The sequence below is a fragment of the Coffea arabica genome, chromosome 1c (assembly GCF_036785885.1).
Source record: "Coffea arabica cultivar ET-39 chromosome 1c, Coffea Arabica ET-39 HiFi, whole genome shotgun sequence".
In the NCBI taxonomy this organism is placed as follows: Eukaryota; Viridiplantae; Streptophyta; class Magnoliopsida; order Gentianales; family Rubiaceae; genus Coffea; species Coffea arabica.
The window spans coordinates 58,840,384-58,868,316 of record NC_092310.1 but is presented as its reverse complement, the minus strand read 5'-3'; the positions used below and the strand labels follow the sequence as shown (position 1 = coordinate 58,868,316).

Sequence of the window (27,933 nt, the reverse complement as noted above, 5' to 3'; positions counted from 1 at the left end):
ATTAATAATTAATAAATTTTAAGGAGTATAATTTATAGGTAAATACGCATTACCTATTTAAAATACCGGCTCTTTATGGGTATTTTACTTTCAAACATTTAGTTTAATACAAATATTTGCGTTCAAATACATATTTGTATTTACTTTCAAATATTTAATTTTTGTTAAATACAAAAACTACTAATCTCTCTTCCATAAAAATATTAATATAACATTTTTTCAATTTTAGTTACAAATATTTATGTATTTAAAATAAATTAAATGATTCAAAATAAAATACCTAAAAAGAACCAATATTTTACTCATGTAATGGATGAAAGTCATAAAGAATTAATATTTTATGGGTTATTTCTTTTTTTTTTAATATTTAATTTATATTAAATAAATAACCTACCGATTTTCTTTTTTTGCAAGAATATTACTATAACACTTTTTGAATTTTGCTTACAAACATTGATATATTTATCATAAATTAAATGTTTGAAAGTAAAATATTTGTAAAAGCCGATACCTTAAATGAGTAATACGTGTTTGCCTATAAAGAGGCAGTAACTATTTAAAGTACCGGTTCTTTAAGGGTATTTTACTTTCAAACATTTAATTTAATACAAATATTTACGCTCAGATACAGATTTGTATTTATTTTCAAATATTTAATTTTTGTTAAATACAAAACCTACCAATCTCTCTTCCGTAAAAATATTACTATAACACTTTTTCAATTTCAGTTACAAACATTTATGTATTTAACATAAATTAAATGATTCAGAATAAAATGCACGTAAAGAGCGAATACTTTACTCGTGTAATGGATGGAAGTCATAAAAAATTAATACTTTATGGGCCATTTTTTTTTTTAAATATTTAATTTATATTAAATAAATAACTTATCGATTTCCTTTTTGTAAGAATATTACTATAACAATTTTTGAATTTTACTTACAAATGTTGATATATTTATCATAAATTAAATATTTGAAAGTAAAATACCTGTAAAGAATCGGTACTTTGTCAAGATCAAGCGCTTACCATTGCACCAAAAGCTATAACTATTAACGAAGGCGCAACTTTATTTCCTTAATCACAATGGCAGCACAAAACACCGTACCATGTTCGGCCAGCATGAGGGGCTGCACCCCTGGGTGCCACGGGCTGACGGTTAGTCATTTCGAGTCGAGATCTGAAGGATGTTGCTGATTAGGCCAACATACTTTAAATGAATAATGCGTGTTTGTCCATAAGTTATACTCCTTAGAATTTATTAATTGTTAATTGATTTATAGTACTTTGTCATTCATTGGACATGTAGTACAAAGGACAAATTTGGTAAAAAATTCTAATTTCACTCCCTAAAACAATATTTTAATCGTTTGGACTGAATTTGTAAAGGATTAATAACTTTAAGGGAGGTTAGTGTAATTTTTTAAACTATAGGGGAGGTCAGTGCAAATGTCAAAAACCTCAGTGGAGGTTTCTGCAATTATCCCCTTGTTTTATCACCGCATTTTTGTACTTCCAACAAATAGTAAGCTGCAATCTATGTGGTCTCCAAGACTGCAACGGCTCGATTACACAAAAAAAAAAAAAGTGAAGAAAGGCTCTGTAGTGCTGCAAATCCACTAGTAATTGCACTACAGAAAAGGCTGTAGACTATTGTACCAAAAACTTTTCCTTTTACCATCACCAACAGGAAAAGAAAAGTGAAGAAATCTGAGAATTTCCCCTTTGGATTCCATCACATTCCTTGCAGCTCAGCTAAATCACCGAATTTTCAACAAATTACTTTGTGGATTTGGTTTGTTCTTCATTTTGGTTTTGGTTTTGACTCTCATTTCTTGGCATCATTATTGTTACTATTATTTTATAAGGTCCCCAACAAGGTTAGTCTGTCCTTTTCTTTGCTTTATAAGGTGGGTTTGGGTTTGGGTTTGAGTTTGATTTGGGTTTGGTCGTTTTTCTGGCAGAGATCTTATTTAACTTTTGTGGGTCTTTACTCTTTTGTCTGCATTTTTGAGGTTGAGGTTTTACTACTACCTTAACTTCTGGCAAGAAGAACGCTAATATATCGAGTTCTGTTCTTTTTCCCATTTCAGTATAAGAAGGTATAGAAAGACATATTATCTTTGATTATTTCGATTGTAAGGATAGTTAGGAATATTTGTCGTGTGACCGGAAAGATCACTTTTTTCCTTTTTCCCTTTCCCCTTTGTTAACCTTGAATCTTAGGTGACTAACTGTTTTGAGTGTTCTTCTTTTTAGACTTCGTCTTTAGATAGCGTGGAACGATACTTAGTGGTTTTGGAGCTGTGGAATTTTTGAGCTTAAGTTTGTGATGGTTGCAAAGTGAAAGTTGGAAATTTGTCCTTACTTTTCCAGTACTATTTTCATCCTTTTTGTTTGTGGTTGTTGGAGAAAACTCATCCGGCTATTGTGGAGATCTGGGACATTTTTCATCTATTATGCCCTATGAGAACGTTCTTTGCTTCCGAGTCTTGCAAAGAGACAGAGCTCAATTCTATTAATCCGCAGTCATGGCTTCAAGTTGAAAGAGGCAAGCTGTCTAAAATCTCGTTCGAGTCAAATTCCTCCATGTAAGTGTACCTGCTCTTTACCCTTTCTTTCCTTGCATCGCGAATTGAAGCTCATCTCGCATAATTAATTTCGCATGATTTTGTGATGTTCGTAGAGAATCTCTCATTAAGGTACCCGAGCCTTCCATTTTGCCATATTTTAAACCTGTTGATTATGTGGAAGTTTTAGCTCGACTTCATGAAGAACTTGAGGCATGTTCTTCTCAAGAGAGGTCAAATCTCTACTTGTTGCAGTATCAGGTATTTAAGGGTCTGGGGGAAGTCAAATTAAGGCGAACCAGTCTGCACTCAGCTTGGATAAAAGCTAGCTCTGTTTATGAGAGGCTTGTGTTTGGGGCATGGCTAAAGTACGAGAAACAAGGTGAAGAGCTCATTTCTGATCTGATGTCATCTTGCGGAAAATGTGCAAAGGAATTTGGGATGATAGATGTTGCCTCTGAGCTACCTGCAAGCTCTAACTTATTTTCATCTGGCACTATTGTGGACAACGGGAAAGCTGTTTCGGGACAAGTTTCTTTCCGGATTGGGAATGAGAGAATACTGTGTGACAGGCAGAAAATTGCTGGCCTTTCAGCTCCATTTCATGCCATGTTTAATGGGTGTTTTACAGAATCGTCTCTTGAGGAGATTGATATGTCTGAAAACAACATTTCCCCTTTAGGAATGAGGGCGATTAGCGAATTTAGCGTAGCAGGATGTCTAAATGAAGTACCTCCCAACCTCTTGTTGGAGATACTGGTATTTGCCAACAAATTTTGCTGTGAAAGATTAAAGGATTCTTGTGATAGAAAACTTGCTTCCCTGGTATCTTCCAGGCAAGATGCAGTGGAACTCATGGAGTATGCTCTTGAAGAAAATTCCCCTGTTCTTGCTGCATCATGTTTCCAAGTCTTTCTACATGAACTTCCTGAGTCTCTGAATGACAGTCAGGTAGTCAAGTTGTTGTGCAATTCAAATAGGGAGCAAAGGTCAATTATGGTTGGCTCAGCGGCATTCTCTCTCTATTATTTATTAGGTGAAGTCTCCCTCAACCTTGATCCAAGGTCAGACAGAACAGTTTGTATCTTAGAACAGTTGGTTGACTCTGCAGAAACTACTCAGCAGAAAATGGTGGCATATCATCAGTTGGGATGTGTTAGACTCCTTAGAAAAGAATATAACAAAGCTGAACAACTCTTTCAGGCTGCTTTAGAAGCAGGCCATATTTATTCTGTAGTTGGATTGGCTAGAATAAACCACATCAAGGGTAATAAACAATGGGCTTATGAGAAACTCAGTTCAGTCATTTCCTCTCATTCGCCACTAGGATGGATGTATCAAGAGAGATCACTATACTGTGAAGGTGAAAGGAGATGGGAAGACCTTGAGAAAGCAACTGAGTTTGACCCAACCCTAGTTTACCCCTACATGTATAGGGCAGCATCCTTAATGAGGAAACAAGATGCACAAGCTGCCCTCAGTGAAATCAATCGCATTCTTGGCTTCAAACTGGCATTAGAGTGCTTGGAACTGCGATTTTGCTTCTACCTAGCCCTTGAGGACTATCAATCAGCAATATGTGATATTCAAGCTATCCTTACACTTGCACCACATTATAGGATGTTTGATGGACGGGTTGCTGCATCCCAACTCCGGACTCTTGTGCGCGAGCACGTTGAGAATTGGACGACAGCAGACTGCTGGCTTCAGCTATATGATAAATGGTCTTCAGTTGATGACATTGGATCACTTTCTGTGATATACCAAATGCTCGAATCTGATGCCGCAAAAGGAGTTCTATACTTCAGACAGTCCTTGCTTCTGCTTAGGTAACTTCATTTAGTATTTTCTTTGACTGTAATAGCATTTGCATTTTCATTAGGAGTTGGCTTTACCAGTCATCAATGGTCACAGTTAATGCTGTTTTCTGCAGCGGCTCAGTATGAAAATTAACTGAAATGTAATCATGCAGAATCAGGGTTTTGCCTTATATTAGAGTGTTGTGCAATAGCTGTATATTCAGATCTTTTTGTGTGTAACGAACTGAAAGTGACTTCTATAGCTTGTCTAGTGGAGATTTCTTAGTTGAGATTTTTCTTTTGGTGGGTTACAGTGAAAAACAGAAACTGATAAATGCAACTTAATGTAACCAGTGACACATTCTTTTTTCTACTTCTTTACATTATTTAGATTCTTTGATTGTTGAAATAGGTAATAGAATTGTGTAATATTCATTCTGCCTCCACTTAACTTCACTTTTTCTTCATTTCTGTAAATTAGCGAGTTATTTGGTTCTGTCTTTTGGTAAATTCATAAAGATTGTGAGGTTCATCAATTGAGAAATTGTTTAAATTCAGAAGCAGATGTAGTGCCATTAATTCCTCTTTGATATCCTTGAGATCAGAGATGTACTCAGTGGGTCTGAGTTGTGACAAAAGAATTTTAACTAGCCTTTTGTTTGAGGTATTGTCACTGAAGCTGAAGCTCTTTAACAATTCATGAGTTGTTGCAAATAATTTTCATTTGAGCTAGTTAAATTTTCATCTTCAGCACCCAAGTGTTGTGCTACACCAGAGCTACTGGAAGTTCAACAAAAAACGGACCTGATTATTTCCATATTTAACTCTTAATCAGGTTGAATTGTCCTGAAGCAGCCATGCGAAGTTTACAATTGGCTCGCCAACATGCATCAAGTGACCATGAGCGTCTAGTTTATGAGGGATGGATTTTGTATGATACAGGGCATTGCGCCGAAGGGCTTTGGAAAGCAGAGGAGTCTATTAGCCTTCAGAGGTCTTTTGAAGCCTTCTTCTTAAAAGCCTATGCATTGGCTGACTCTTGCCTGGACCCATCCTGTTCCTCCGTCGTTGTAGCTCTTCTTGACGAAGCCTTGAAATGCCCCTCAGATAGACTACGCAAAGGTCAGGTATGATGTTCTTCACTTAGCGAATCTATACAATTTGCTTGTTAGGGATGAATTGCTTCTTCTATTGTTCAACAAGTTTAAGGTGAAAGATGTGGAGAATACACACGGTAGACATATCAAATTAAGTAGTCATCCCTTTTGGATGCATTCCTGGAAAGCAATGTGGGAAGAAAAAAGAAGAAAGAAAGTGACCATGATGTGGGGTGTTTAAATAAATCCAGGAACAGAAACTTGTTATTAATTAGAGCAGAACTTAGGATTAGGATCCTTGTCCTTTCGGAAAAAGAATGACAAAGTGGTCATTAAGGGAGCAGTCCAAGTGATATTTGGGATTTCAATATTAAAAATCCTTCTTAAGAGCTTGATTAGCTATTCTTTTTAGGTCAAAGTTATATGCCCACACTTTGTGGTGGTGATATATTACTTTCGGGAGCATAATGCATTGTGTCGAGAATTCAATCAGATACGCTTGAAGCTGAGATGAAAACAATGTTGTAGGCATGATATCAATGTGAAAGCTCTTTAGAGATCCCTAGCGTTGTTCACATCTCAAGGCATATTAGCCTCAGTTAAAATATGCTTTACGGAAATATAGCCTGCATTTGGCAGTTAAAAATTGATAGATGTTTTGTATCAGTTGCCAAATTGTTGCTAGAGATCACTGTCTCCTCTTTGAACCTAATCCATTATTCACATATAAAGCACTCTGCTAACGTCTATTCTTAATTTCAACATTGAAAATGGCTAGGCCCTGAACAATCTTGGGAGTGTCTATGTTGACTGTGGTAAACTAGATGCTGCAGCTGATTGCTACATCAATGCCCTCAAGATTCGACATACACGAGCCCACCAGGGCCTTGCTCGAGTCCATTTTCTGAGAAACGATAAGAATGCTGCCTACGAGGAGATGACAAAATTGATTGAGAAGGCCAGAAACAATGCATCTGCATATGAGAAGAGGTCAGAGTACTGCGAACGTGAACTCGCAAAGGCAGATCTAGAGATGGTCACTCGTTTAGATCCGCTTCGAGTGTATCCCTACAGATACCGAGCTGCAGGTTTGGTTTCTTCTAATCACAGTTGTTCCCCTCCCCACGATAAAGAAGAAAGGCAGAAATTTAAGGAAATAATAAAAGCTGAGGCGGCGTACGATGTTCTTTATATATTGATCTCGGGTGGGCAGTGGAGTAAATCTCGACATTTGTGTGTATATAGATAATGCTGGTCAACATCTTCTAAGAATTGCTGGGATGTGAATAAGATTTCTTGGCTGGACGAAAATTTCATTGATCATAATTAACTAAACTACATGTATGTTACTGTCAGTGCTGGGAGAGAGCTTTAACTTGAATAGCTGAGTGCATAAGTTGTGTGTATTATGTGTGTATGTTTCTACTGATGGTGGTGTGGAACTGTGGATGTTTGACAGTTCTGATGGACAACCACCAGACGAAGGAAGCAATTGCAGAGCTATCGAGGGCAATCGCGTTTAAGGCAGACCTTCACCTACTACACCTGCGTGCTGCCTTCCATGAACACGTTGGCAATGTAATGGGAGCTCTGCGAGATTGTCGAGCTGCGCTCTCAGTTGATCCCAACCATCAAGAAATGCTTGAATTTCATAGCCGTGTCAACAGCCGGGAACCATGAAAAGGAGGAGAAAGGGTAAGGGCAGAAAGACAAGGAAAACCAACCCCCCCGCGGCAACACACACAACAAAAGGGCCAAAACCAACCCCCAGAAAAAGAAAAGGTAAAAACTTAAAGAAGAGGGGCAACTTCAAAATTGTACTTGTACACCATCAGTGAGACGGCGAGAGTGAGTGCCAGTGAGCCTGTCCGTGTAATATAATCCCCCGCCCCCTCTCAATTCTTCCTTGTTCTTAAATTTTGTAACAATTTACAAGAATTTTTGTTTCATTCATACTAGTATAAGTTTATCAATGTAAAAAAAAAAGAGAGGTGTCATTTCTATTCATTCTTGTCTACCAGACTCGTGAAATAAGCTGCTGATAGCTGGGTTATTTCCAGAAGAATAAGGCCTTGTTTGGATTGTATTTTTTTAGAATTTTTTGTAAAAAAATTATTTTAGCGATTTGATAGATATGAGATAAAAGGTGATTGAAAAATGTGTTCATGAAAAAACGTAAAAAAAAAAATTGCTGTCCAAACAAGGCCAATTATTACCAAATGGGTGGAGGTTGTAGTTGTAATTAGGACCTAAAATAGCGTAGGTCAAAGAATAATTTCTGGCGTGGTATGCATTTAACAATTAAAAGTGAGAATATTTTTATGAACTGAAATATTTTGACGGTCCATTTATCGAGATGGACTAAAGGGGGATAAAGTGAAAAAAATAAAATATTATGAGGTAAACTGTAAAACACACCAAAGCTTAGGGGATTTCCAAAAAATACTTGAGATCCTCGAACTCCTATTGGTTGAATGACGGTGCAGATGGCGTCGTCAGTTGTCACCTACGGCTACGGCTACGGCTACGGCTACGACTACGAGTCTTTCATTTGTAACTGAAATCGCAAATCAAATCAAATGTATACAGAAACCCAATTTGGATTACTGAAAAGAAAAAAAAAAAAACATAATACTATTACAGAGTACAAAACACGACAGTCGACGCCTATTCAAGTTTCGCGCCTCCTCTCGTCTTCTTCTGCATAGTTCATAGTTCATCACCTCCACACTCTCTGCCCTCCCACGCGCCTTCAACCTTCAGGTACTCTCTCTCTCTACATATATGCATGTGTACATTATTAGTAATTTGTCGTTTTTTTCCCAAAACTTCAGTTATGTGGGTGAGTGGGTCGGAATATCAACTTATTTTTCCACCGGCACTTTTTCTTTTTCTCTTTTTCTTCCAGGTTGAACGGTGGAATTCTTTTCCGGGAAGGAATTTGTGATTTTTTTTTATATACTTTGATTATTTTCTGTACTTCATTTAATTTTGAAGCCGTTCATTTATTGCGATGGTGTTATTTTTCAACTCGAGAGTGATTTGATTTGGTTAGTTCAATTGGTTAGTTGACACCGTTAAAGATAGGGTTTAGACGAGATTTCATTTAATTTTGAAGCCGTTCATTTATTGCAATAGTATTATTTTTCAACTAAGAGAGTAATTTGATTTGGTTAGTTTACACCGTTAGAATCCATTACCCAAGATAGGGCTTAGACGAGTCAATCGAGCTTGGATTCATCATGCTTAAAATTGTATTAAGCTTTAGGTTGTTGATTAAGAAGCGAGCCGAGAGCTCTAACCAAGCTTGATTTATTTACGTACATGTAAGCACCTCGGTCGGTGAGGATTTTTTTTTTTTTTTGGGGTTACTTTTATTTATTTATTTCCCTAGCCAACTTAAGGGATTAAGGTGGTTTGTTTGTTCAAACCAAATCAACTGAAAAAGTGACTATTTTGTGTTCCCGGAACTTTCTCAAAATTGAAGGATGGAAGTGTCTAAAATTGCATTGGTCAGGGTGTTGGCTGTTGCACTATCACTCTGTGCCGTTGTTAGGTGTTGTTCTGCCCACCACGTTTCAGTAGCCTGTATGATGGCTTATGATGAAGGTGGTTCACCTGCACTTTTTAGGTCACAAGAATGTCCTCTACGGGAGTGGACTCCTTCAAATGGAGTTTCTCAAAATCATCCTACAGCAAACTGTGGGTTTGCCGCAGCAATTCTTCAAGGTCGTCGAAACTATCAAGAAGACCGTATTGCTTGCAATCCTGCAATGAAGATTCCTTTCTTGGGTACTATAAAGTTCAAATTCCTCTTGCATTTTCAGTAGGATTACGCACATAAATTTGGAATTCAAATTTTTTTAAAGATATCAATCAGTGTTCCGTTTCTTTTAAAGCAAGATAGATCGTAGATGATAAGAATGTTTCAGATCTTATTTGCAGAATGGCTTGATTATGGATGTTGGTAGGAGATGGTTCACAATTTCCATACTGATTTGACACAAACAATGCAGGTAATGATGGGCAGAAGAATGTTAGTGTTGGTGTAGCAGCAGTTTTTGATGGTCATGGAGGTGCTGAAGCTAGTGAATTTGCTTCCAAAAAGTTTTTGAGTTATTTTTACCTAAATGTTTTGTTTAACATCTACAAGCAAGCATCCCCCCACAAGGGCAATGACGAAGCAAATCAAAACAAAAGTAGTGTTGAGAGGTGGGGTGTATTGATCGAGAAGTTCATAATTACCTTTTTTTTTTTTTTTGCTTTCCTGTTGACATTTTCTAAAGGGCTAAAGAACCCTGAATTTTGTCACGTTTTTCTTGATGTTTCAGCAGATCAGGTACAACATCATCTTTGATTGATGATACATCCTTATATGACATTTTAAATGAAGCTTTAATAAGGACATTCCGAGACATTGATTCAGAATTTACTCGGGTATATCTTCTGTGCTTTGACTTGTTCTTTACACCTTTGAGCTGTTACTTGCTTAGACGTCATACATTTTCTTCTCCAGGAAGCTTTGAGGAATAATTATGCTTCAGGGTCTACGGGCACTGTTGCTCTGATAGTAAATGGTCGATTGTTAGTTGGTTTTGTTGGTGACTCAAAGGCTCTTTTGTGCTCAAACAGAAGTCTTGCTTCTCAGGGTGGCGAAGGTTTGCTACTGCCAGTTTAAATGATGTTTGATCTGTCTTTATATTGCAGTTTACCAATGCAATTAGAATGATTTTTTTTTTATTCTGAAGAATCGCGTCAAATTATCAATTGGAACTCTTGTGTCATTGACATGTAAGCAGGCACTTCAATGAGGACTTCCTATGTTCAGGAATTGACAAAAGATCATCATCCAGATAGAGAAGATGAAAAAGCTCGAATAGAAACTGCTGGTGGTTTTGTCCACACCTGGGGTGTGCCTCGTGTTAATGGCATATTGGCTATGACCAGAGCTATTGGTGATCTGAGCTTGAGGAGGTGAGTTCTCTATCCGTTTACCAAGCAGTTCACTTTCCTAAGAATCTTTCATCTTGGTTTTCTACATTGCTTGGTGATATAATCTTTCTGTACCTAGTTGATGCTAGTACTGGGAAGCATGGAATGGAAAATATTTATTTGAGTCTCGGTTTAACCTCTCTACTTTGGGTATAAAGTTTTTATTTTATCGGAAGAGTCGAACTTGGGGACTCTGTTCTGATGCTGCCATTTGCTCTTGTTTTGTTGTCAGATTTGGAGTCATAGCCGAACCTGAAGTGATTGCATGGCAAACTCTAACCACTGATAACAGCTTTTTGGTGATAGGATCTGATGGTATATTTGAAGGGCTGACTCCTGCAAATGTTTGTGCTATTTTACATAATAATGCCTGTAAACCAGGGACTACAGAGTCCAGTGGCTCATCTTCCTGTTTGGCCCCATCAGCATTAGCTAATCGTATTGTTAACAATGCATATGAGAACGGCAGCCATGACAACATATCTGTTATCGTGATTCACCTGGAGTCAGCTTATCATTCTCAATAGTTAGCTGTGCTGTTTTGCCAGGATATAACCATTTTAAAGCTGACTACCATACGAGCAGATCGTTTGTTCATCCTTTTATTTGCTTTTAACTGTAGTTGCAATTTTTAGGTGCTTGTCGATGAGTTTTTTATGAGTTAGGTTACAGGTCTTTGATCTTGCTAATTCTATGGTACATTTGGCATATCAAGTTATACAGAGTTACTTCGATTAAGCAGATGTGCGCATAAACGGAAGCTCAGACAATTTTTCTTTGAGGAGTGGGGGGAAAAAAGGATAGATTAGGGCAGATACTATTTTGGAATTATGTTTCTTGTGGTAGCTGAAGCAGCAACCTTTTTTTTTACGAATAAGGCGATGTAGTTATTTGTTTATTACTATCAGTTTATCGAAAATTTAAAGGGATACTGTTTGTAGATGACATTAAACAGGACACCCGTTACTCTTTTTTCTCATTATATTATTGTTAAAGTACAACACAAGGAAAATTAAAAATGAAAAAGACTTGCACCAGTAAATTGGAGGAGGGAAAAATCCCCTCAAAACCGTCATGCCTCACTAGACCGTCCACATTTACAAGTTAATATGACCCCTATCTGCCTTTAAAAACTAGGCACATCGACATACAAACAGAGAGACCCTACACCCACCCCTTCCCCAAAACCAAAAGAAAAAGAAAAGGAAAAGATGTTTTAATGGCCCAAATCCATGCCTCAAACGTTGTGCTATAGCCATTAATGCAGTCTAGACAGTCGCCCCAAAACCCAAACTTCTGCGTCCACTACTGGGCCTGCTTGCAATCAAACACTAGGATAGCCGTCTCCCATCCCTCTTGTCCTTCTGCATTGAAAATCGTGTTCCACAGAAGATTTGAAACCCAGTGACTGGATCCGGGGCATCTGCAGTTAGTAGGCCAGGCAGCCCACACTGTTAATGCCCCAAGAGAAGGCCGGTATGCTTTGGGCCATCCATTTCAAAATCCACTCCCCAGACACCAAGAAAGAGAAGATATTAACATGGCCCTAATCGTTGCCCCAAAAGTTATGACACAGCTATTAATGTCGCCCAAAGTCCAACTTCTGCATCCACCAGTGGGCCTCCTTCAGTTTAACCACCATGGTAGCAATCTTCCAAACCGCTTGCCCTTCTTCATCCGCAATCGCGTTGCACAGACGATTAAAACCTAGTGGGCTCTGCAGTTGGCTGGCCAACCAGCCCCAAGATCGGGCCACAGGCTGATTTGGACTATTGATTTCAAAATCCACACCCGCACCCCAAAACCAAAACCAAAACCAAAACCGAAAAGCAAAAAGATCGGTCCCAAATCTTTGCCCGCCAAAAAATTGATCAACAGCCATTAATATAGCCCAAACCTTAGTCCCAAAAACCCCAACTTCTGCGTCTACTGCCAGCATGCTTCCATTCACCCACCAGCGTTGCAATCTCCCAAACCTCGTTTCTGTCTATCGACAATCGTGTTGAACAAAAGATTTGAAACTTGGTAAACGAATCCGGGGCCTCTGGAGCCCCTGCAGTTGGTAGGTCAATCAGCCCGTACGGTCAATGGTCCAAGAACTGCCCAGAGGGGCCCGATTTGACCTGAGCAATTAATTTCAAAATCAACAGCCCACTGATCAGACCGGGCCCCTCTAGCCTGACTTGGGCCATATAACGCACCGCATTAGCTGCTGAATGCTGGCTGATCCCCTGGCAAGCAGCATGATTGTGCACAATGGACCGGAAAGCAAAGTACAGCCTTCAGCAGGGTCCCTGTCAGGAGGAACAAAGGAACTTGCCGTTCCACAAGCTCTCGCACTGAAGTCCAGAAGCAAGTATACAGAAAGCAATCATAAAAAAATGAAAGGGGTTTAAAGGAAGGAAAAAACAAAAAGAGAAAGGGGAAGAGCACAAATAAACAAGCAGCAAACCTAGAGGAAAAAGAGGCGAAGAAACACAAAAAAATGGGGAGTGAAAAGTTATAGCCCCTTTCTCCCGTTAGAAGAACAGAGTTTAAGCGAGTACCTTTTATGAAGACCGAGCTAAAAATTCAGGTCAATACACGCAAACGCGCATCTTCATACTCAAATGTGCTTAGGAGCTAGGCCTAGGTGAAAAGTAAGGGTGCTGCAAAGCATCATCAACGCTAAGCCGATCCTCCTAGTTTCCAATTCAATAAAAACAAAAATCAGCAATAAAAGAGCGATTAGTGGTACCGATAAATGCTTGCTTTGTATCAAACTTGCACAAAAAGGACGTTCCTAATCACTGGGGTGAAAACAACGAATTAAAGCTATGTGGAAGGAAATTCCTACTTCGTTCATACTCGTACAAAACTTACCGGATTCCATTGTAACAACTCTCGCACTAAGCGCAATGCCCATATGTTTGGAAACCTGTGGAAATTGAGAGGCAGGCATACAATGACACAAAGTTCTACTTGAAACAAAATCAGATGCCTCTTTGCAGGTCTTTTTTCCCCCCACTCCTCCTCCTCCTAGTTGGGACTGGGGAGCAATTTGACACTAATAACCTACCCTATGTTAAGCGGATCCCTCCTCTTTATTTGATTTGCGAAAAAATCTTCCGAGCATTTCCATGGAACTGGAGGAACTGAACCCTGACTTGCAAAAGACAAACTGTATTAGGATACACAAACATGAATCTACAACGCATTCCAATTATGAAGTTCAAAATTAACATAACAAGAGAAAAATTTAGTTAAACATGTATAAATCCTTTGAAATAACAACCAGACTGCGAGACTAAACACTCAACTGTACAACATTACGGCCCAAGTCAGGTTAAAATGTGAAGGGTGATTAAAGAGCAAGAACAACCTTAAGAACAAAACAATACTGACATCTTTGTAACAAAATGTTCATAGATCATGCCTTCTTTCCTAGTAAGCCCCCTTCCAGATATGTGCAGTAGCATCTACATTTACAGGAACTAAAAGTCTAAAACCAATAAATGAATAAAAAACTCACATGATCTTTTGTCTCCGAATTGTGATGAAGTCTTGTAGGAATCCCAGGGATTAAGATGCACATTTCCATAAAAGATCTCAGTCTGGTACCAAGAAATGTAGCATGCATCAGCAGTTGTCACAATATAACCAAAGGAATGGAGGAAGACTAATCATGAATCATGACAACGAAAATAGATCTTTTAGTAACACACTCACTTGTAAGCAAGTTCCTTCAGATTCTCATTCCAACCTTCAAGGTGCTGATCTAAAAGAGCACGTGTTTTAGAATTTATCTGAAACACATTTGGTGATCCTAGAATCAACTCCAAGATTATCACACCGACACTCCACATATCATACCTAGACAAACAATAGTAGCACAAAAATAAACCATCCAGAATAAATATGAGAAAGATGCATCAATTTTACTATTGAGCATGAACACAAATGCAAAACAAAGGTCTGAATCCAAATATACAACATTTCAACCTTCTCCTACCACATATAGCAAATTAGCAAGTCAACTCAAGCCCTCAACTAGAGCTGCAGACAACTTTTTGAATTTAGATCAGTAGAAGCAATTTAAAATGGATGAGCACTGGTTACATCCAAAGAGCAATGAACTGTGCAACGTAGTAAAAACTTGAATGATTCGGGATTAGATGAATGCAATGTTCAATAAATCATAAACCACCAACGAACTTGGAATTATCAGTATTACAATTGTTCCAAAAGTGCAATTCAGAATAGCAATGGAAATTGTCCTACATTACAATTTTGTGCGATGGGCCCTGGTACCAGCTAACGTTCAGTAAAGCTTCTGGAGGAGCATACTCAGACGTTTGTTCAGCTCTGAGAGAGAAACAAGTGAAAGAATTAAAGAGTTTTCATCTACCTACAAAGAAAACTAAGATATAGAAGGAAAAAGTATGATGCTTATAATGCAGCTAAAATAGAAGATGCCGTTACAGGAATTTAACAGAAATGGTGTCTCTGAATGTTTGTCTGCATGTGCTTGTGTTTAAAAACATGAGATCGAAGGAGGGGTTAAGACTACACAGACTCATTAATTACACACTAAAAGTTCATGTCTAACATAGAAATAAAGACCGTCTACATTATTTTGACAGCTAATGGATTTTAATGCTACAATGCAATATAAGATTTGAGACAGCAATTAGGGTGTTGCAACTAAATCAACTCTCTTGCCCCACTAATTCGGATTGGAAATCAGCAGCAACAGGAGAAAAAACTGCTGACCTATAGCTAGAAGGGAAAGGTACCATATCAAAATCGTTAAAGAAGTTCTGCAAAGTTGGTTATCAAAAATTATAGCTCTAAGTTGAAATCTCATGAAGTACAATACCACTATTACTATTTGCGTATCACAACAATAACAGATGGAGAAGTTCTCACAGAGATTACCTAGAAGGTCCTGTGGAACCATACAAATGCCTCATGGTGAAATCATCCAATGCACTACCAAAGTCAATAAGGCGCCTAAAAAATCAGAAAAATTAATTTTCTGGTTGAAAGGCAGTAAAAAATCACATAGAAGAGAAAGATTGCGGTATGAATTCTTGCAACAATACTCTTGACATGAACTATGCAATTCAGTGTTATATGTTCTGCACTTTGATTTACCAAATAAAGCATCTAGACTGCTGTTTAAGGCATGTAAAACTGTTCGTTTTCAAATGCAGAAGGTATGCTGTCACAGGTGAGTAATAAACGTGACACCATAAAGAAAATGCTGCTAGCATGTTACTGTTATTCAACTTATGAAGATACCAGCAGTGCAACCACATTAAAAGTGATTTACAACATGCTTTTATGTTTTGACAATCAAGAACCAGAAATGCATATTGGAAAACACAATTGAAGGTCAAGACTCGTATCAAACACCATCAAAACATCAAAATCAATACTTATAAGCATAAAGGACATTTCTTGATCCAGTATTAAAACAAACCTTGTCTGCGAAATTCCATATCTCAAAAGGAACATAGAAAAAACTCATCTAAAGTGATAGCTTATATCACAATTGGAACAAGATCTTGCACATGCACCGTGTGACGCAAAGAAAGATATGATAAAAACCTTGTCTCTGAGGTAAAGCAAAACTCTTTTCAGGATATACAAAAATATAATCAATGTCCAAACATCTTGAGTTTCCTATAAAGCCAGCTAAACCTTTACCCTCATGTAGTTATTCCTTTTTTACAAGAAAGCAATTATGGTTTTCAATTCATAACACAACTAGATTAACTCCATATCAGGCTTTCATGTACGTGAACCACCAAGTTTTTCCGTGTTGGTTACATACACTATGCAATGCTTAACAGACAAGATATAAGAAAGCATATAACAAAATTGAACTGAAAATGTCCTAGTGATATCAGTGGCTGCAGTTGCAGCTATATAGTGTGAAACTCCATTTAGCAGTCAGCAAAGTAGAGAAGAACAAATTGGCGAAGAAACTCTTGTGTGGGATAAAAAAGAAAATCCAGAAAATAAGGAACGGTAGATGATATAGCAGTAAAATATTAGCAGGCTTTACATTTTAGTAGCATAACTGTTATCTCCATCTGGAGGTCCATTAAAGCATCTCCCAGAAAACTGATCTTCAAAGCAAACGACCATATTTTCTTGCAAGAAAACATATAAATTCATTCTTAGTAAGCACTTATTTTAAGAATGACTAATCAATAATAACTAATCACCTATGAACCTGCAGAAGCAATAAGAAGGAATGCCTCATAAATTACAAATTACACAGAAGTGAGTTCAATAATGTAGCAACTACCAATAAAAGTTTTTAAAAAAACACACACACACACACTCCCAGACACAATGCCATCAAAGATTTAGAAAATCATCAGAACAGTAAGCTAAGTTCTTAATATATGCATTGCGTAATAAAAAAGAAAAACAAAAATACCCCTTGCCAGCAGTGGCCCAATACATATAATCACAACCAAAATACTGAACAGGAGCCGCAACTTGAAAAATGTGGAAAAAAAAATTACAAGAATGATCCAAGAGGTAAAAAAAAATGTATTGTTTTTAAGGCATTTTTTGTAATTCGATGAAGCTTTTACATCTTTAGCTAATTCTTTTAAACAACTATAAAATACGTTAAGAATATAAATTTCCAGCTTCCATAAACTAAAAGGTTGGGCCTTACCAGGCTTTATATCCCTGTGACTGATGTTGCGGTCATGGCAAGACTTCAGTGCCTTCAACTGGTTAAAGGAAAGCAAATACAATAGTAAGCCATGCCAGGGCACAATCAAACAAAACAATAAGGAAAAGAGCCTTCCCTGCGCAATATAAGATAGATGCCAGAGAACTGGTGGGAAACAGTCATAAGTAACTTTCAAGCCATAGAAAAAGGAAAGTCAAGAGATCAGAGACCTCAGGCTTCTTTATTACCTAAGATTTCATTCTCTATATGCCTCCCTCTGAGAACTATAAAAGGATCAAAAAGTGCACCTCTCAAGATATTAAGTAATAAAGATATGCGCCTATGTGCTAGGCGCACATATAACTAAAATGAAAAAGGCAAATTTACATTTTCCCCCCTATGGTTTACTGTTTTTGTATATAACCCTCCTATGGTTTCAAAAACTATATATAATCCCTTCATGGTTTGAATTAAATTGTCAAAGTGACAGAAATGATCATTCGTGACAACCTTTGAAAATGTCATAATTACCCTTGTTTAAAAATTTAAATGGCTGAAGTGACCAAAATATATAAACAAAATATACATGATGCACTAACCCTATATGGTTTCATGTTTTATCATATAACCCCCTTATGGTTTAATATTTTACCATATAACCCTCTTATAGTTTTCAAAATATACACATAACCCCCCGTGGTTAATAAATAATTTTTAACTTTACATAGGGATATTTTTAACATTTTAGGTGACTCTGTTAGGGATTGCAAATTCCGTTATTTTGACACTTTAATCTAAATCATGAGGGGGTTATGTATAGCTTTTAAAACCATAGGGGGGTTATGTACAAAAACACTAAACCACAGGGGGGTAAAGTGTAATTTGCCCAAATGAAAATCTACTGCTACATAAGCAAATAAAGTGACCAATGGAAGTATGACATCGGTGCCACAAAGCACCTCTAACAGCAAAAGAATTGAATTGCAAGGCTTATATTATGCAACATAAGCCTGTAAGTGTAATGTCAAACTGATTGAAGGCAAAAAAGATACACATACCAATTGCAATATAAGATTTCGCATTTCCTCTTGCCCTGCTTCTGTTGTCTTCAACCAGTGCCACCATTTTGATGGGTGCAATATCTGAACACGCTTAAGATTGTCATTGCTTCCTTGATCATCACTATTTATCACTTCTTCAGCCGTATATAGAAGCTTCGATAAGGAAACACCTTCATGGCGAAAAACAAGCCACATATGATTGGATTGAGACTCAAAAGACTCAACAAATCTGGCAATGTGGTTCAAGCCATCTTCATAATTAACTTTTAGCGACTTCCTTTTTCCAGAGGATATACTTTGTGAGCTCCATGTAACTTCAGTTTCATGTTTCATGGACTGATTGGCTTTTAAATTACAGCTAGTATCTGATAAAGCATCCCCAGAGAACGCATCTGATGCTGCAGCTGGTGGTGAAGCTCTTAAAACGGTGGAGGCATTCAAAAAAACTTCACCAAAATATTTCTCTCGCAGACCACTTAGATAGACAGCAGGCCCTCTCTCTACCTGTACTAGCAGAAACTCAACCAAGTTATGATGCAAGCACCTAACAGTTTAATGGTTTAAAAACAACAGAAACTTTGTTAATTAAACAACATCAAGAAGAAACGCAGTTTTTAACAAATGCTGTAGCTAATTCTAGCCTTCAATCTGAATCCACAAGGGTATAAATTCATCACTTATATAACAACTTAAGCTTTTTTGATGTGATAATTCAACATAGCATCAAGGCACCAAGGGATCCTAGTTCAGAATCTTATTGTCAGTTTTTATATTGTGTAGGTTTTCAACCCTCATGAGGACATGTCAGGGCAAGCATCCATGACTAAGCCACTGAGTCACTCACACAACAGAGACACACAAGCAGCATACAGAAGTACCTGTTTTAAAACTTAAATCATTTGTAAAAAAATAAAAGCACGAGAAACGAGAAGGAATTGGATAATTTGATGGATATTGTGGACCATTCTCTTCTCAAACTTTTTCCAGCTCAGATTCCTTGAAGCAAAACCTTGGCTAGCTTCAACAGCTTGATCAAGGATTATAAGGTTATATACAAAAAATGATAGGAAAGACTCAAAGGCCCACAATTGTTACAAAATTATCTAGCTATACGTACTGCAACAAGAGTCAAAGTCCCTACATGGTAATCACAAAAAAAGAATTTCAGATCCTTTCTCTTTTTTGTGGCTTTTCTCATTTTCATTTGTATTTTGGCAGAGGGAATGCTCTCATTCAGGACAATTATCTCATATGATCTGGGAAGAGTTACACTTTCATTTGTCACAGATGAAAAAGAGTTTTAAATCAGGCAAAACATTGGTCATAGATCAGTGCTTTAACTCAGTATAACCACAATGTTCGATTTCTATTTACCGTCCAAAGAAGGCAACCGCAAAGTTGGATTTCTATATACCCTCAAAAGAAGGCAACCCAAAAGGAAAAAATGTTTAGGTGATGTACCATTATGCGCTTCAAGATGAACATTTTCTCATCAGCAGTCCCATTGTATCGATCATCAGCAAATGAGCTTGCCTCTGAACTTCCATCATAATCCCTGAAATGCATATATTGATAATAGAACTTTCCATCTTTAGAACTCTGTTCTGAGCTTTTGCTCAATTTAGAACAATTCCATTGAAAAGCGAGCCAAACTTCGCCGTACGATCCACGGCCATACCTCTTCTTTAGTATGTACCTGACACCGACCAAAACAATCAGTGACATACATGAGATCCAGTTGAAAGGATGGTTCCGTTATTGTGCAAATGAATACTTTCGGAAGCAAAACCAAAGATGAAGTTGATTCAAAACTAAAGAACGAAGCAACTGCACAAATCATACACATAAAAAGTGTGCTGAAAATAGCTTCTCATAAAACTCAAAAAGTACGGTTGAAGCATAACCTTGCAGTTCTATCATATTGCTAAACCATATGGAAAGAAATGAATTTGTCCAGCTAATCCAAAATGAAACGTACCATGTAACAATACCAAATTCGCACATAAACATGACACAACAAATTGACCAGCTTAGAGAAACACTTCACTGAATGTCAGAAAGAATGAGAATGTCAAGTTCAGTGTCTAACCTATGTCAAAGAATTGTATGTGGAATCAGCAGAGTATAAGATAACAAAGTCATAATGAAGAATTAAAACATCCTTTAGGTGTTATTCTCATATAGTCTCTGAAGAATCATGGTCTGAAGACAAAAAAATTTGAACTTCATAAAACACCATGAGCACTGCTAGAAGGGAACACTGGTGTTCAACAAGACCAACTTTCAGCCAAGATAGAATTTACTGTAACTGAAGAGATGTCATATCATAGTCAGCACCAAATGAGGAAGAAACAAAGGTACCTTGAATCGGGTATTGTATGCTCATCCGGACCAGTACCATGGAGAGGAATTGATCCAAGCAGACCAAGGAAACTAGTAAAACTTTCTGGATTTGTGCATTGAGCATTATCTTCATCAGCAGTAAATCCATAGAACATGCACATACTCTGTTTATCATGGACATTTTTCAGGCCACCTGAATGAATAAAACATAAATGAGTGGACAATGTATAAAAAATTGTAATTGGTAAGAAACCCAACTTTAATAACCAAACACCAAATATCATTTTCCATTCTGTTTTTAAAATCCAAATCAAGTAAAAGCTTCAAAGGAAGGAAACTTGCTGAGTTAAGTAATGTCATTACCACAAGTATGAGTGACAGCACTAGGCAATGCTTGAGTTAGCTTATAACTATGTTCATGGTCATCCTTTTCTACCCAAAATGTGTAGTCATCAATTTCGTTGAGGTTTTCAGATAAGTAAAAACACCCAAAGCTGCTTTTTTTCCTTTCAACCTGCCATAAAGTGAATACAGACATGTCATTCACACGGTGGTATGAAGATTATAACAAACCAGTATATCTCAACTATCAAGCAAATGAGGTTTCTGGAAAGTCCAGTCAGCATATTATAGAGCACAATCATATGTATATCACAAAGCAACACATCAGATAACAAAGTCACTATTTCAATCAGTAAGTCCATGAAACAATTGCTTTGCACCAAATGGACGTTGTCAAAGATCAATGATTACAAGTCACAAAGTTCCTAAACATTCAAATATGTGAAAGAAATTTACTATTTGGCTCCAGAGCACAAAATACCAAGGAATAGAATTATTTTTGCTTTCAATCTCCTCAATTTGTTATTGCCAATTTCACATCTGGAAAAACTCATTAAACTAGCAGAGTAACAAATAATTGAAACTTGGTACCACAAAAGGACCAGTATTATTTCTTTTGCCAGAGCAAACAAGGAGAAAGAGGGAATGGCAAAGGAGAAAAAGGTTTCAATTAGATCAGAAATCATTGCTTGTTCAGAAAGAAGATACACAAAATTACAATTCTTGGTTTCAGGCTTACCAATAACCGCTCAAACTTGTCACCTACAGAATAAGTATGCTCCACCTCCACAGGTTCTGACATGTGATCATCACCTAAAGAACAGCAGTAGAATATAAAAGTACACAAAATTTATGACTAGATACATTAAGAACAAGATTTCTAAATTATTAAACAAGTGACAAAATAACCACCCATCACAACATAAATATGCAAGTTCAAACATCACATGGTATCTTGAAAGGATTCTGGAAAGCAAAACAATCTACAAGTTAATTGATAAATAAATGTTCATTCTGCAGAAATGCAAGAGGGAACGTAGATGCCTCAGCTGCAGCAATCAACAGCTATTTAGATTATAGAACGTTGTCAAATCACTTAAGATTCTGCTTCTGGTTAACATAACCACATTTTGTCACGGATTGAGAGAGCATCAGACTTTCTGAGGACATAAGGTGCAGCTAGCTCAAGCTCCTTATCAAGCACAGAGAAAAGTTTTACTTCTACAGTCACATAAATGCATGTTATGGTCCATCTCGTATTTTTTATTTTACTCAATGTTTCCTGAAAACATTAGCCCATTGATTCAAATTCCATTAATGGAAACTTGGATGATGGTGAAGACAATAAAATTTAGGACTACGCACCATAAAAACTCCTATAAATCACAGGAGCCAGAATGATTAACATTTTATTTGTGTTAAAATGACGGAAAGGAGAACAGTAATATACAGATGGTGAAACAAATTCTAATATGTATCATTTTTCATGAGGTCTTTGGTGGATAGAATAGGATTGAAACCAACTGGGCCAATGGAATAACATGTCTCGGTTTTCAAATGAACTCAAGAAAGGCAACAAATACTCTTTTAGAATCATAAGCAACAAAAGATCTGGGCAACTGGCTATAGTAGAGCGAAATTTACCTGGTCGCTCATTAAGGGGCCTGATATATCCTGAGGCCGAGGAATCATGCTCCCCAGCTTCATCAAACACATTCTTAAGCAAACTTTGAGAAGTACCAAAGGATTTGACTGGAACTACAATAGCTGCCATGTTATCGAGACTGCCTCTATCAAATGCAGCATCCACAACTCTATCAGCTAATGAGTATGATGAAAAGTCTATAAGTTCTGAGCTCACACTGGTATCAGTATGCAATTCCCAAAATATATCACATATGTCCTGTGGATTTAGCTTCTCAAATACGCCATCAGTTGCAGCCACTAAATAACTGTCATTGACGGTCAAAGGTTGCCAATCATTCACCTCAGGTAGGGATACAACACCATAGCTGCCAAATAGGAAACAGAAAATCAGCAATAGAAGCTGCAAACTATCGTCCATTAAAGTGGTAAGGATCAATGTAATATCAAAAAAGTGGAAAGACAAAAAGGAAAATAATTTTGTCTTCGACTATGACCTTTTGAAGTACACATCTCCAATTGCTCTTGAAACAGCCAATCGACCATTGACTCGAGCTACTCCTCCCCACTCAGAAACATACCCTCCGGCAGCTTCCACACGAGATCGTTCATCATCTCTATCCGGATGGTGATCTTCTGTAAGTTCCTTTGCAATCAAAAAAGTCAAGCCACTGGAAGCTGCCAACTTGAGACTGCGGTAATCTTTTAAAAATGAAGAAGTCTTATCATCTCTGTTCTGCCTGTACAACCTTAACAAAGTGGCTGCAATGGGGAAGACTATCAACATAAGCAACCACGAAATGCCATTCATTGACCTAATGAAATAAAATATATTCTGAATCACAATCCAAATAATTATGAACAACCAAACAATTACTGCTAATCCATTTATCCAATACTGCAGAGGGTATGAGATGCATAAACATAAAACCTGGTAAAGCTACAACCTTCCTAATAACCAATGAACCTGGTAAAGCTACAACCTTCCTAATAACCAATGGAAAAGAAGAAAGAAGAAAACACCTTCTAACCTTTTGCTTCATAAGGAGACTGATGTAACTCAGAACACAAAAATGCCTTTGAATCTCCAATATTTGCAACCAAAACTTGAGTGTCAGCTTGCAGTATGACTGCAGCCGTGGAACCAGAATCAAAATTCTCTCTGAAAGCATCCTGCAAAAATCACGAAGGTTTGTGGTGAGATGAAGCAAGGAAAAGGCTCATATCAGAACACTCGAAAAAACACAGAATAACAAAAGTATACCTTCGTGAATGCCACATCAATGTCATGGATTGCTCTCAACAATGCTTCCCTTAATATCTCCAAGTGAAAGGATTCATCCCATATTGCTGATAACTCCAGCTTAAGCCTGCAAATGGTTTATGATTCATACCCTCAACATGTGAACAGAGTTTATAACAAATAACATGAAATTTTGGATATTTTGCGACTTATACAGCCACACTAAAACTCCATATTGGTGAGTTGCTCGGAATGCTTTTGAAGGCGCAACCGAAAGAATATGAATTGCAGAACAACATTGCACGCACAATTAGCATTGTTTCTCATCCTTTTACCTATCCTTACAATAATATCTTAAAAGAGCTGGATTTTAAAATCGCCATAATATCATCAACGTTATGGGTGAATAGACATGTGGAGCCCAAATCACAGAAAAATACAAATGAGAAGCCATCTTTTTTTATTTTTTTTTTCTTTAGTAGACAATAAGAAGCCATCTACAACCACATAATTGATATCTAAGGAGGCCAGATTATAAACCCAACAACGCTTCTCAAACTCTCATGGTAGGCAGGGAGGCCAACTTGAGCATCCGTTCTGTAAACATGCTGCAAATGCAAGTCTCCCTTCTATAACGAGACTAGTAGATGACATAATTCGACCAAACAAAAAAGAGCATATGATGGCTGCTAGAGTCCAAGCCCAGAGAACCACTCTCTTCTCCACAATGCAGAAGATTAGAAATTCCGCCTCACCTCCTCCATTCTCTCCCAATGGACAACAAGAGAGAGGGGAGTGGAGCCCATAATCAAGCAGGGAAGTTCTGTTACCTAAATGGGTTAATCTTCACATAGTAAAGAATCCGTAAAGTTTAAATACTACAAGGCATCTGCTAGGATATGTTTGTTAGTGAAGTATGATAAGAGAGAAAGAGACCTCCCAATATATATTGCATGGTGATCATTTTTTTCCCACCTCGGCTTTTGGAAAAACTGACCCTGAACTCCTTTATTTGGTAACCTTCCCACGGACCTCCCCAATAAAAATGAAAATGTTGTATCAAGAAGAAAGTAAGTATGCAGCGTAAAGTACTCCAGCAATAGCTTTGAAGCCGTATCACTAGCTTGATCACCATTATGACCATCAAAAACTGCAATAATACCAACTGCGACTTCCTTAACTCCTGCAGGACCTGCAGCAACATAAAAAGCTCGTTACAACCACACTCTGAACTTTCCAAGGTATAAAATTTTCACTAATACCAAACATCTTGAACTCTTTATAGAGGACATTATAAGATATCCAGTCAACAACTAATTTCTTTCTCCCTCCGTAGGAGAAAGTGCATGTTTGGAAAACGGAGCAAGATAGTGCATATTTGGGTGCAACCCTTGAAACAAAACGGAATCGCTGGCTTGCAACTTGCAAGAAAGGACGCAGTCTTTCAGTAAATTCAATAGAAGTCGTAATCAAGTCCTATAGATGGGTCAGTGCACTAATGAGTTATTTTACCGGGTTGAACAAGCAAAATCGAAAGGAAAACGCATCGGTGTCTTCCAAATTTCTCTCCAATTACTCTCTCGAGTAAGGAAGAAAGATGATGACTGCTTAATACAGCGTATCAGCATCAAAACGGCAATAAGATGAGAGTGACATAATTGGGCTTACAGGGAAAAGGAATGCGAATGTCGAGGGCACAAAGAGTACGATCTTCCTGGGACTTTCGGCGACCCTGGTGCATTGCCGATTGGCACCTAGCGGCCGACGACGGGGAATTCTTCGGATTGGAACGGTAATTTGATAGGGTCCAGCGAGGGCATTTGGGAGACTGGAACACAGCCGGTGCACCTCCTTCTCTGTACACCGTCAGGCAAGTCGACGACTCTCCATTGGTACAAAGATAATTTACGCGTAGCAGAAACCCCAATAGAAGGGCAACTAGTAACCTCCGTCCGTTCATTGTCGCGCTACACCAAATTGAGCCAGGTGTTGCAGGAGAAAAGTAGCGTGATCAAGAAGAAAATTCGAAGAATCGAGCATTTTATCCAGCATTTCTTCTATCTTCTTCTATTCTGTAGTCGAACTGTCGAAGCGAAGAACAATGCTCTTGAAGGATACCAAGAAGGCAAGAAAAAAATTTTGCAGCACAGACGATAAATTCCGGAATGGTCTTTAACTCGGAAAGAAGGAATGCTATACGTACATGTTGAACGGGCGGAGAAAATTGCCTCAAAACTAATTCTTTTTTCTACATCTAAATTAAATTTGTGGTGCTCCATTTTTGTATTGGTCAAAGGCCTGCTTGCCAAAATAGTTGGTCCGCGCCGCGCCGCGCTGTAATTTTACAGCAAAAAAAAAAAAATAGTATCGTGTTTCTCTATCTAATTGCGTGGCAGGCATTTAAGCAATTAGTCTCTCAGGACTGGGCTCTGCTGAGGCCCACTCACCATCAAATTAATGTAGCCCATCATCCGGGCCCACATTGGCCTCATGTTGTTCCACTGCCTTTTATCATCATATCCGGCTTCGAGCCAAGGACTTTTATTCCGTATATGTTATAACCCTATTTTAATTTTACTTTTTCTGCCATTTTATGTAATAGTTAAAATCCCTTTATCGGTTAATCTTTTAGATTAACATCTTTTTCTGTATTTTTTGACATTATAAATTACTAGTATTTAATGGAATTAACTGAAAAGATAGACGCAATTGACATATTAAACAATCATATATAACAAGTGGAGGTCGGGAATCAGAGTTGCACCGGATTGCAAACTCAAACCACGTTTTGGTTGGCATAATTGGCTCAGCCTTAATTTCCTTTTTTTTTTAATAAATTTTATCATTATCAAAATGATGAGATGTTTCATAACTTTAAGAAGACGAGTTTTGGATCAACTAAAACTAGGCCCATGATTTCGACAATTACGTTCATGCAGGCCCCCAAGGCCCGGTGACTTTGAAGGCCCATGCCCCCGCTGCAGCGCAATGCAACTCTTATCGATTCGATCCCAACTTCAACCTACTTTCAAGAAAACTGTCCAGTATTTATTTGTCCAGCATCAACTTCAACCTACTTCAACTGGAACAACGCCTTTGTTATCTTCTTCTTTTCCAGTTAAGTGTTTAGGACGCAAATGTCCTCCGCAGCTAAATTAGAAGACTGCCGCGTGCGGACGATATAGATGGTAAAGGCGAAAAGTAAAGCCAAAAAATTAATTAAAATAAATAAATAAAATCTGAAGATCGATATTGGATAGAGACAAGCCCACCAACCTCAATCGCGAACGTTAACGATTCTGTCTACGCGAGACATTTAGTCGCATTTCTTTCTCCTAAAAGCAACTCGAAACCGGACTCGTGTTGATGCTGTCGGAAACATTCCACAACCCAAAAAGGTCTCTTTAGACACGTGTGCCCTCCTCCGTCAACACTAGTCGATTGCATCAGTCAAAACCATCTCTCTTTGTTAGGTTGAGTATGTGTGCAAGGTATTCCGTGACCGCGTGGCAGTAAAATCGGTCGTCGCGACGACAGAGAATTACATATTTAGCGCGTCAGCTGTTTTCATCCAGTACTGAATTCGTAAATCTGTGGATTTAAGACCAATGGAAGAGTTGTGTATATATGCATACTACAAGTGTTCTACTCGGTTTAGTGTGCACGTACGACTCTGGACCTCTTTTTACACGATAACTTGCTATACTATAAGAAGGGGGAGAGGGCCTGAAGAGATCTTGGAATAATTCGAGGGGATTGAATCTTCATCGAAACAGACGAAACGTTACCCCACCAAACCTTAATATATTGATAGTAGCCACCAGCCAAAACGTTGGTGGTTACATACGGTACGATACGAATGGATCTCACTTGGCATATGAATTAATAATAAATAGAGTTGATCATGCACCGATCGTTGGGCAATCAACTATTAGACATGCGTAATAGTCGATCCAAACCAGCATAAAACTTCTCGAATAATATTAATAATTTTGGTTATTTTTACACAATTTAAGAAAAATTAGTTGATTTTGTTAGAAAAGTAAATCTAACTTAATATTTTTCTAAAATACCTTTACATGAAAATTAGGAATAAGACTAATTATCATACCTTTACATTAATTATAACAATAATACTAAAAAGAAAAAAGTTGCACCATGAT

General features: G+C 37.7%; 3 protein-coding genes across 14 annotated transcripts; 2 read left to right on the top strand and 1 right to left on the bottom strand.

Moving 5' to 3' along the window:
- Positions 1 to 1,543: 1,543 nt before the first annotated feature.
- On the top strand, positions 1,544 to 7,473 carry LOC113733153 (ETO1-like protein 1). 2 transcript variants are annotated; one of them, XM_027259355.2, is made up of 6 exons: positions 1,544 to 2,102; positions 2,260 to 2,591; positions 2,687 to 4,399; positions 5,205 to 5,496; positions 6,245 to 6,554; positions 6,926 to 7,473. In XM_027259355.2, exons 2-6 carry the CDS (start codon positions 2,467 to 2,469, stop codon positions 7,144 to 7,146), a joined length of 2,661 nt encoding a protein of 886 aa, XP_027115156.1. In that variant the 5' UTR covers positions 1,544 to 2,102; positions 2,260 to 2,466; the 3' UTR covers positions 7,147 to 7,473. The 2 variants fall into 2 exon arrangements, with proteins under 2 accessions (XP_027115156.1, XP_027115147.1); XM_027259346.2 differs by having other exon boundaries at positions 1,544 to 2,591.
- Positions 7,474 to 8,030: 557 nt separating this feature from the next.
- Positions 8,031 to 11,196, top strand: LOC113733134 (probable protein phosphatase 2C 51). Of its 5 annotated transcripts, none has more exons than XM_027259333.2 (7): positions 8,031 to 8,229; positions 8,954 to 9,258; positions 9,483 to 9,678; positions 9,798 to 9,903; positions 9,983 to 10,124; positions 10,266 to 10,440; positions 10,691 to 11,196. In XM_027259333.2, exons 2-7 carry the CDS (start codon positions 8,955 to 8,957, stop codon positions 10,983 to 10,985), a joined length of 1,218 nt encoding a protein of 405 aa, XP_027115134.1. In that variant the 5' UTR covers positions 8,031 to 8,229; position 8,954; the 3' UTR covers positions 10,986 to 11,196. The 5 variants fall into 5 exon arrangements, with proteins under 5 accessions (XP_027115134.1, XP_027115122.1, XP_027115114.1 ...); XM_027259321.2 differs by having other exon boundaries at positions 8,375 to 9,258; positions 9,801 to 9,903; XM_027259313.2 differs by having other exon boundaries at positions 8,375 to 9,258.
- Positions 11,197 to 11,400: 204 nt separating this feature from the next.
- LOC113733111 (probable protein phosphatase 2C 51) lies at positions 11,401 to 26,043 on the bottom strand. Of its 7 annotated transcripts, XM_072083146.1 has the most exons (22): positions 25,439 to 26,041; positions 24,707 to 24,962; positions 23,792 to 23,897; positions 23,559 to 23,700; positions 23,025 to 23,289; positions 22,528 to 22,895; positions 21,623 to 21,696; positions 20,905 to 21,055; positions 20,560 to 20,734; positions 19,877 to 19,894; positions 19,660 to 19,753; positions 18,196 to 18,702; positions 17,138 to 17,195; positions 16,511 to 16,598; positions 15,376 to 15,450; positions 14,719 to 14,802; positions 14,167 to 14,310; positions 13,970 to 14,051; positions 13,517 to 13,599; positions 13,321 to 13,375; positions 13,005 to 13,139; positions 11,401 to 12,797 (listed from the first exon to the last, which is right to left on the bottom strand). In XM_072083146.1, exons 1-21 carry the CDS (start codon positions 25,728 to 25,730, stop codon positions 13,074 to 13,076), a joined length of 3,183 nt encoding a protein of 1,060 aa, XP_071939247.1. In that variant the 5' UTR covers positions 25,731 to 26,041; the 3' UTR covers positions 11,401 to 12,797; positions 13,005 to 13,073. The 7 variants fall into 7 exon arrangements, with proteins under 7 accessions (XP_071939247.1, XP_027115067.1, XP_027115096.1 ...); XM_027259266.2 differs by having other exon boundaries at positions 19,660 to 19,894; positions 25,439 to 26,042; XM_027259295.2 differs by having other exon boundaries at positions 19,660 to 19,894; positions 24,746 to 24,962.
- Between the last annotated feature and the right edge of the window lie 1,890 nt (positions 26,044 to 27,933).

Bases quoted from the DNA above. Each gene is read 5' to 3' on its own strand.
- LOC113733134 (XM_027259333.2), top strand. From the start codon at position 8,955: ATGGAAGTGTCTAAAATTGCATTGGTCAGGGTGTTGGCTGTTGCACTA. The intron at 9,259-9,482 runs GTACTATAAAGT...CAAACAATGCAG, and splicing joins AATGAAGATTCCTTTCTTGG to GTAATGATGGGCAGAAGAAT. The intron at 9,679-9,797 runs GTGGGGTGTATT...TTGATGTTTCAG, and splicing joins AACAAAAGTAGTGTTGAGAG to CAGATCAGGTACAACATCAT.
- LOC113733111 (XM_027259266.2), bottom strand. From the start codon at position 25,730: ATGAACGGACGGAGGTTACTAGTTGCCCTTCTATTGGGGTTTCTGCTA. The intron at 13,600-13,969 runs GTGAGTTTTTTA...TTTGCAAGTCAG, and splicing joins ATTCGGAGACAAAAGATCAT to GGTTCAGTTCCTCCAGTTCC. The intron at 13,140-13,320 runs GTAAGTTTTGTA...ATTGGAAACTAG, and splicing joins AGTTGTTACAATGGAATCCG to GAGGATCGGCTTAGCGTTGA.
- LOC113733153 (XM_027259355.2), top strand. From the start codon at position 2,467: ATGAGAACGTTCTTTGCTTCCGAGTCTTGCAAAGAGACAGAGCTCAAT. The intron at 2,592-2,686 runs GTAAGTGTACCT...TGATGTTCGTAG, and splicing joins TTCGAGTCAAATTCCTCCAT to AGAATCTCTCATTAAGGTAC. The intron at 6,555-6,925 runs GTTTGGTTTCTT...GATGTTTGACAG, and splicing joins CTACAGATACCGAGCTGCAG to TTCTGATGGACAACCACCAG.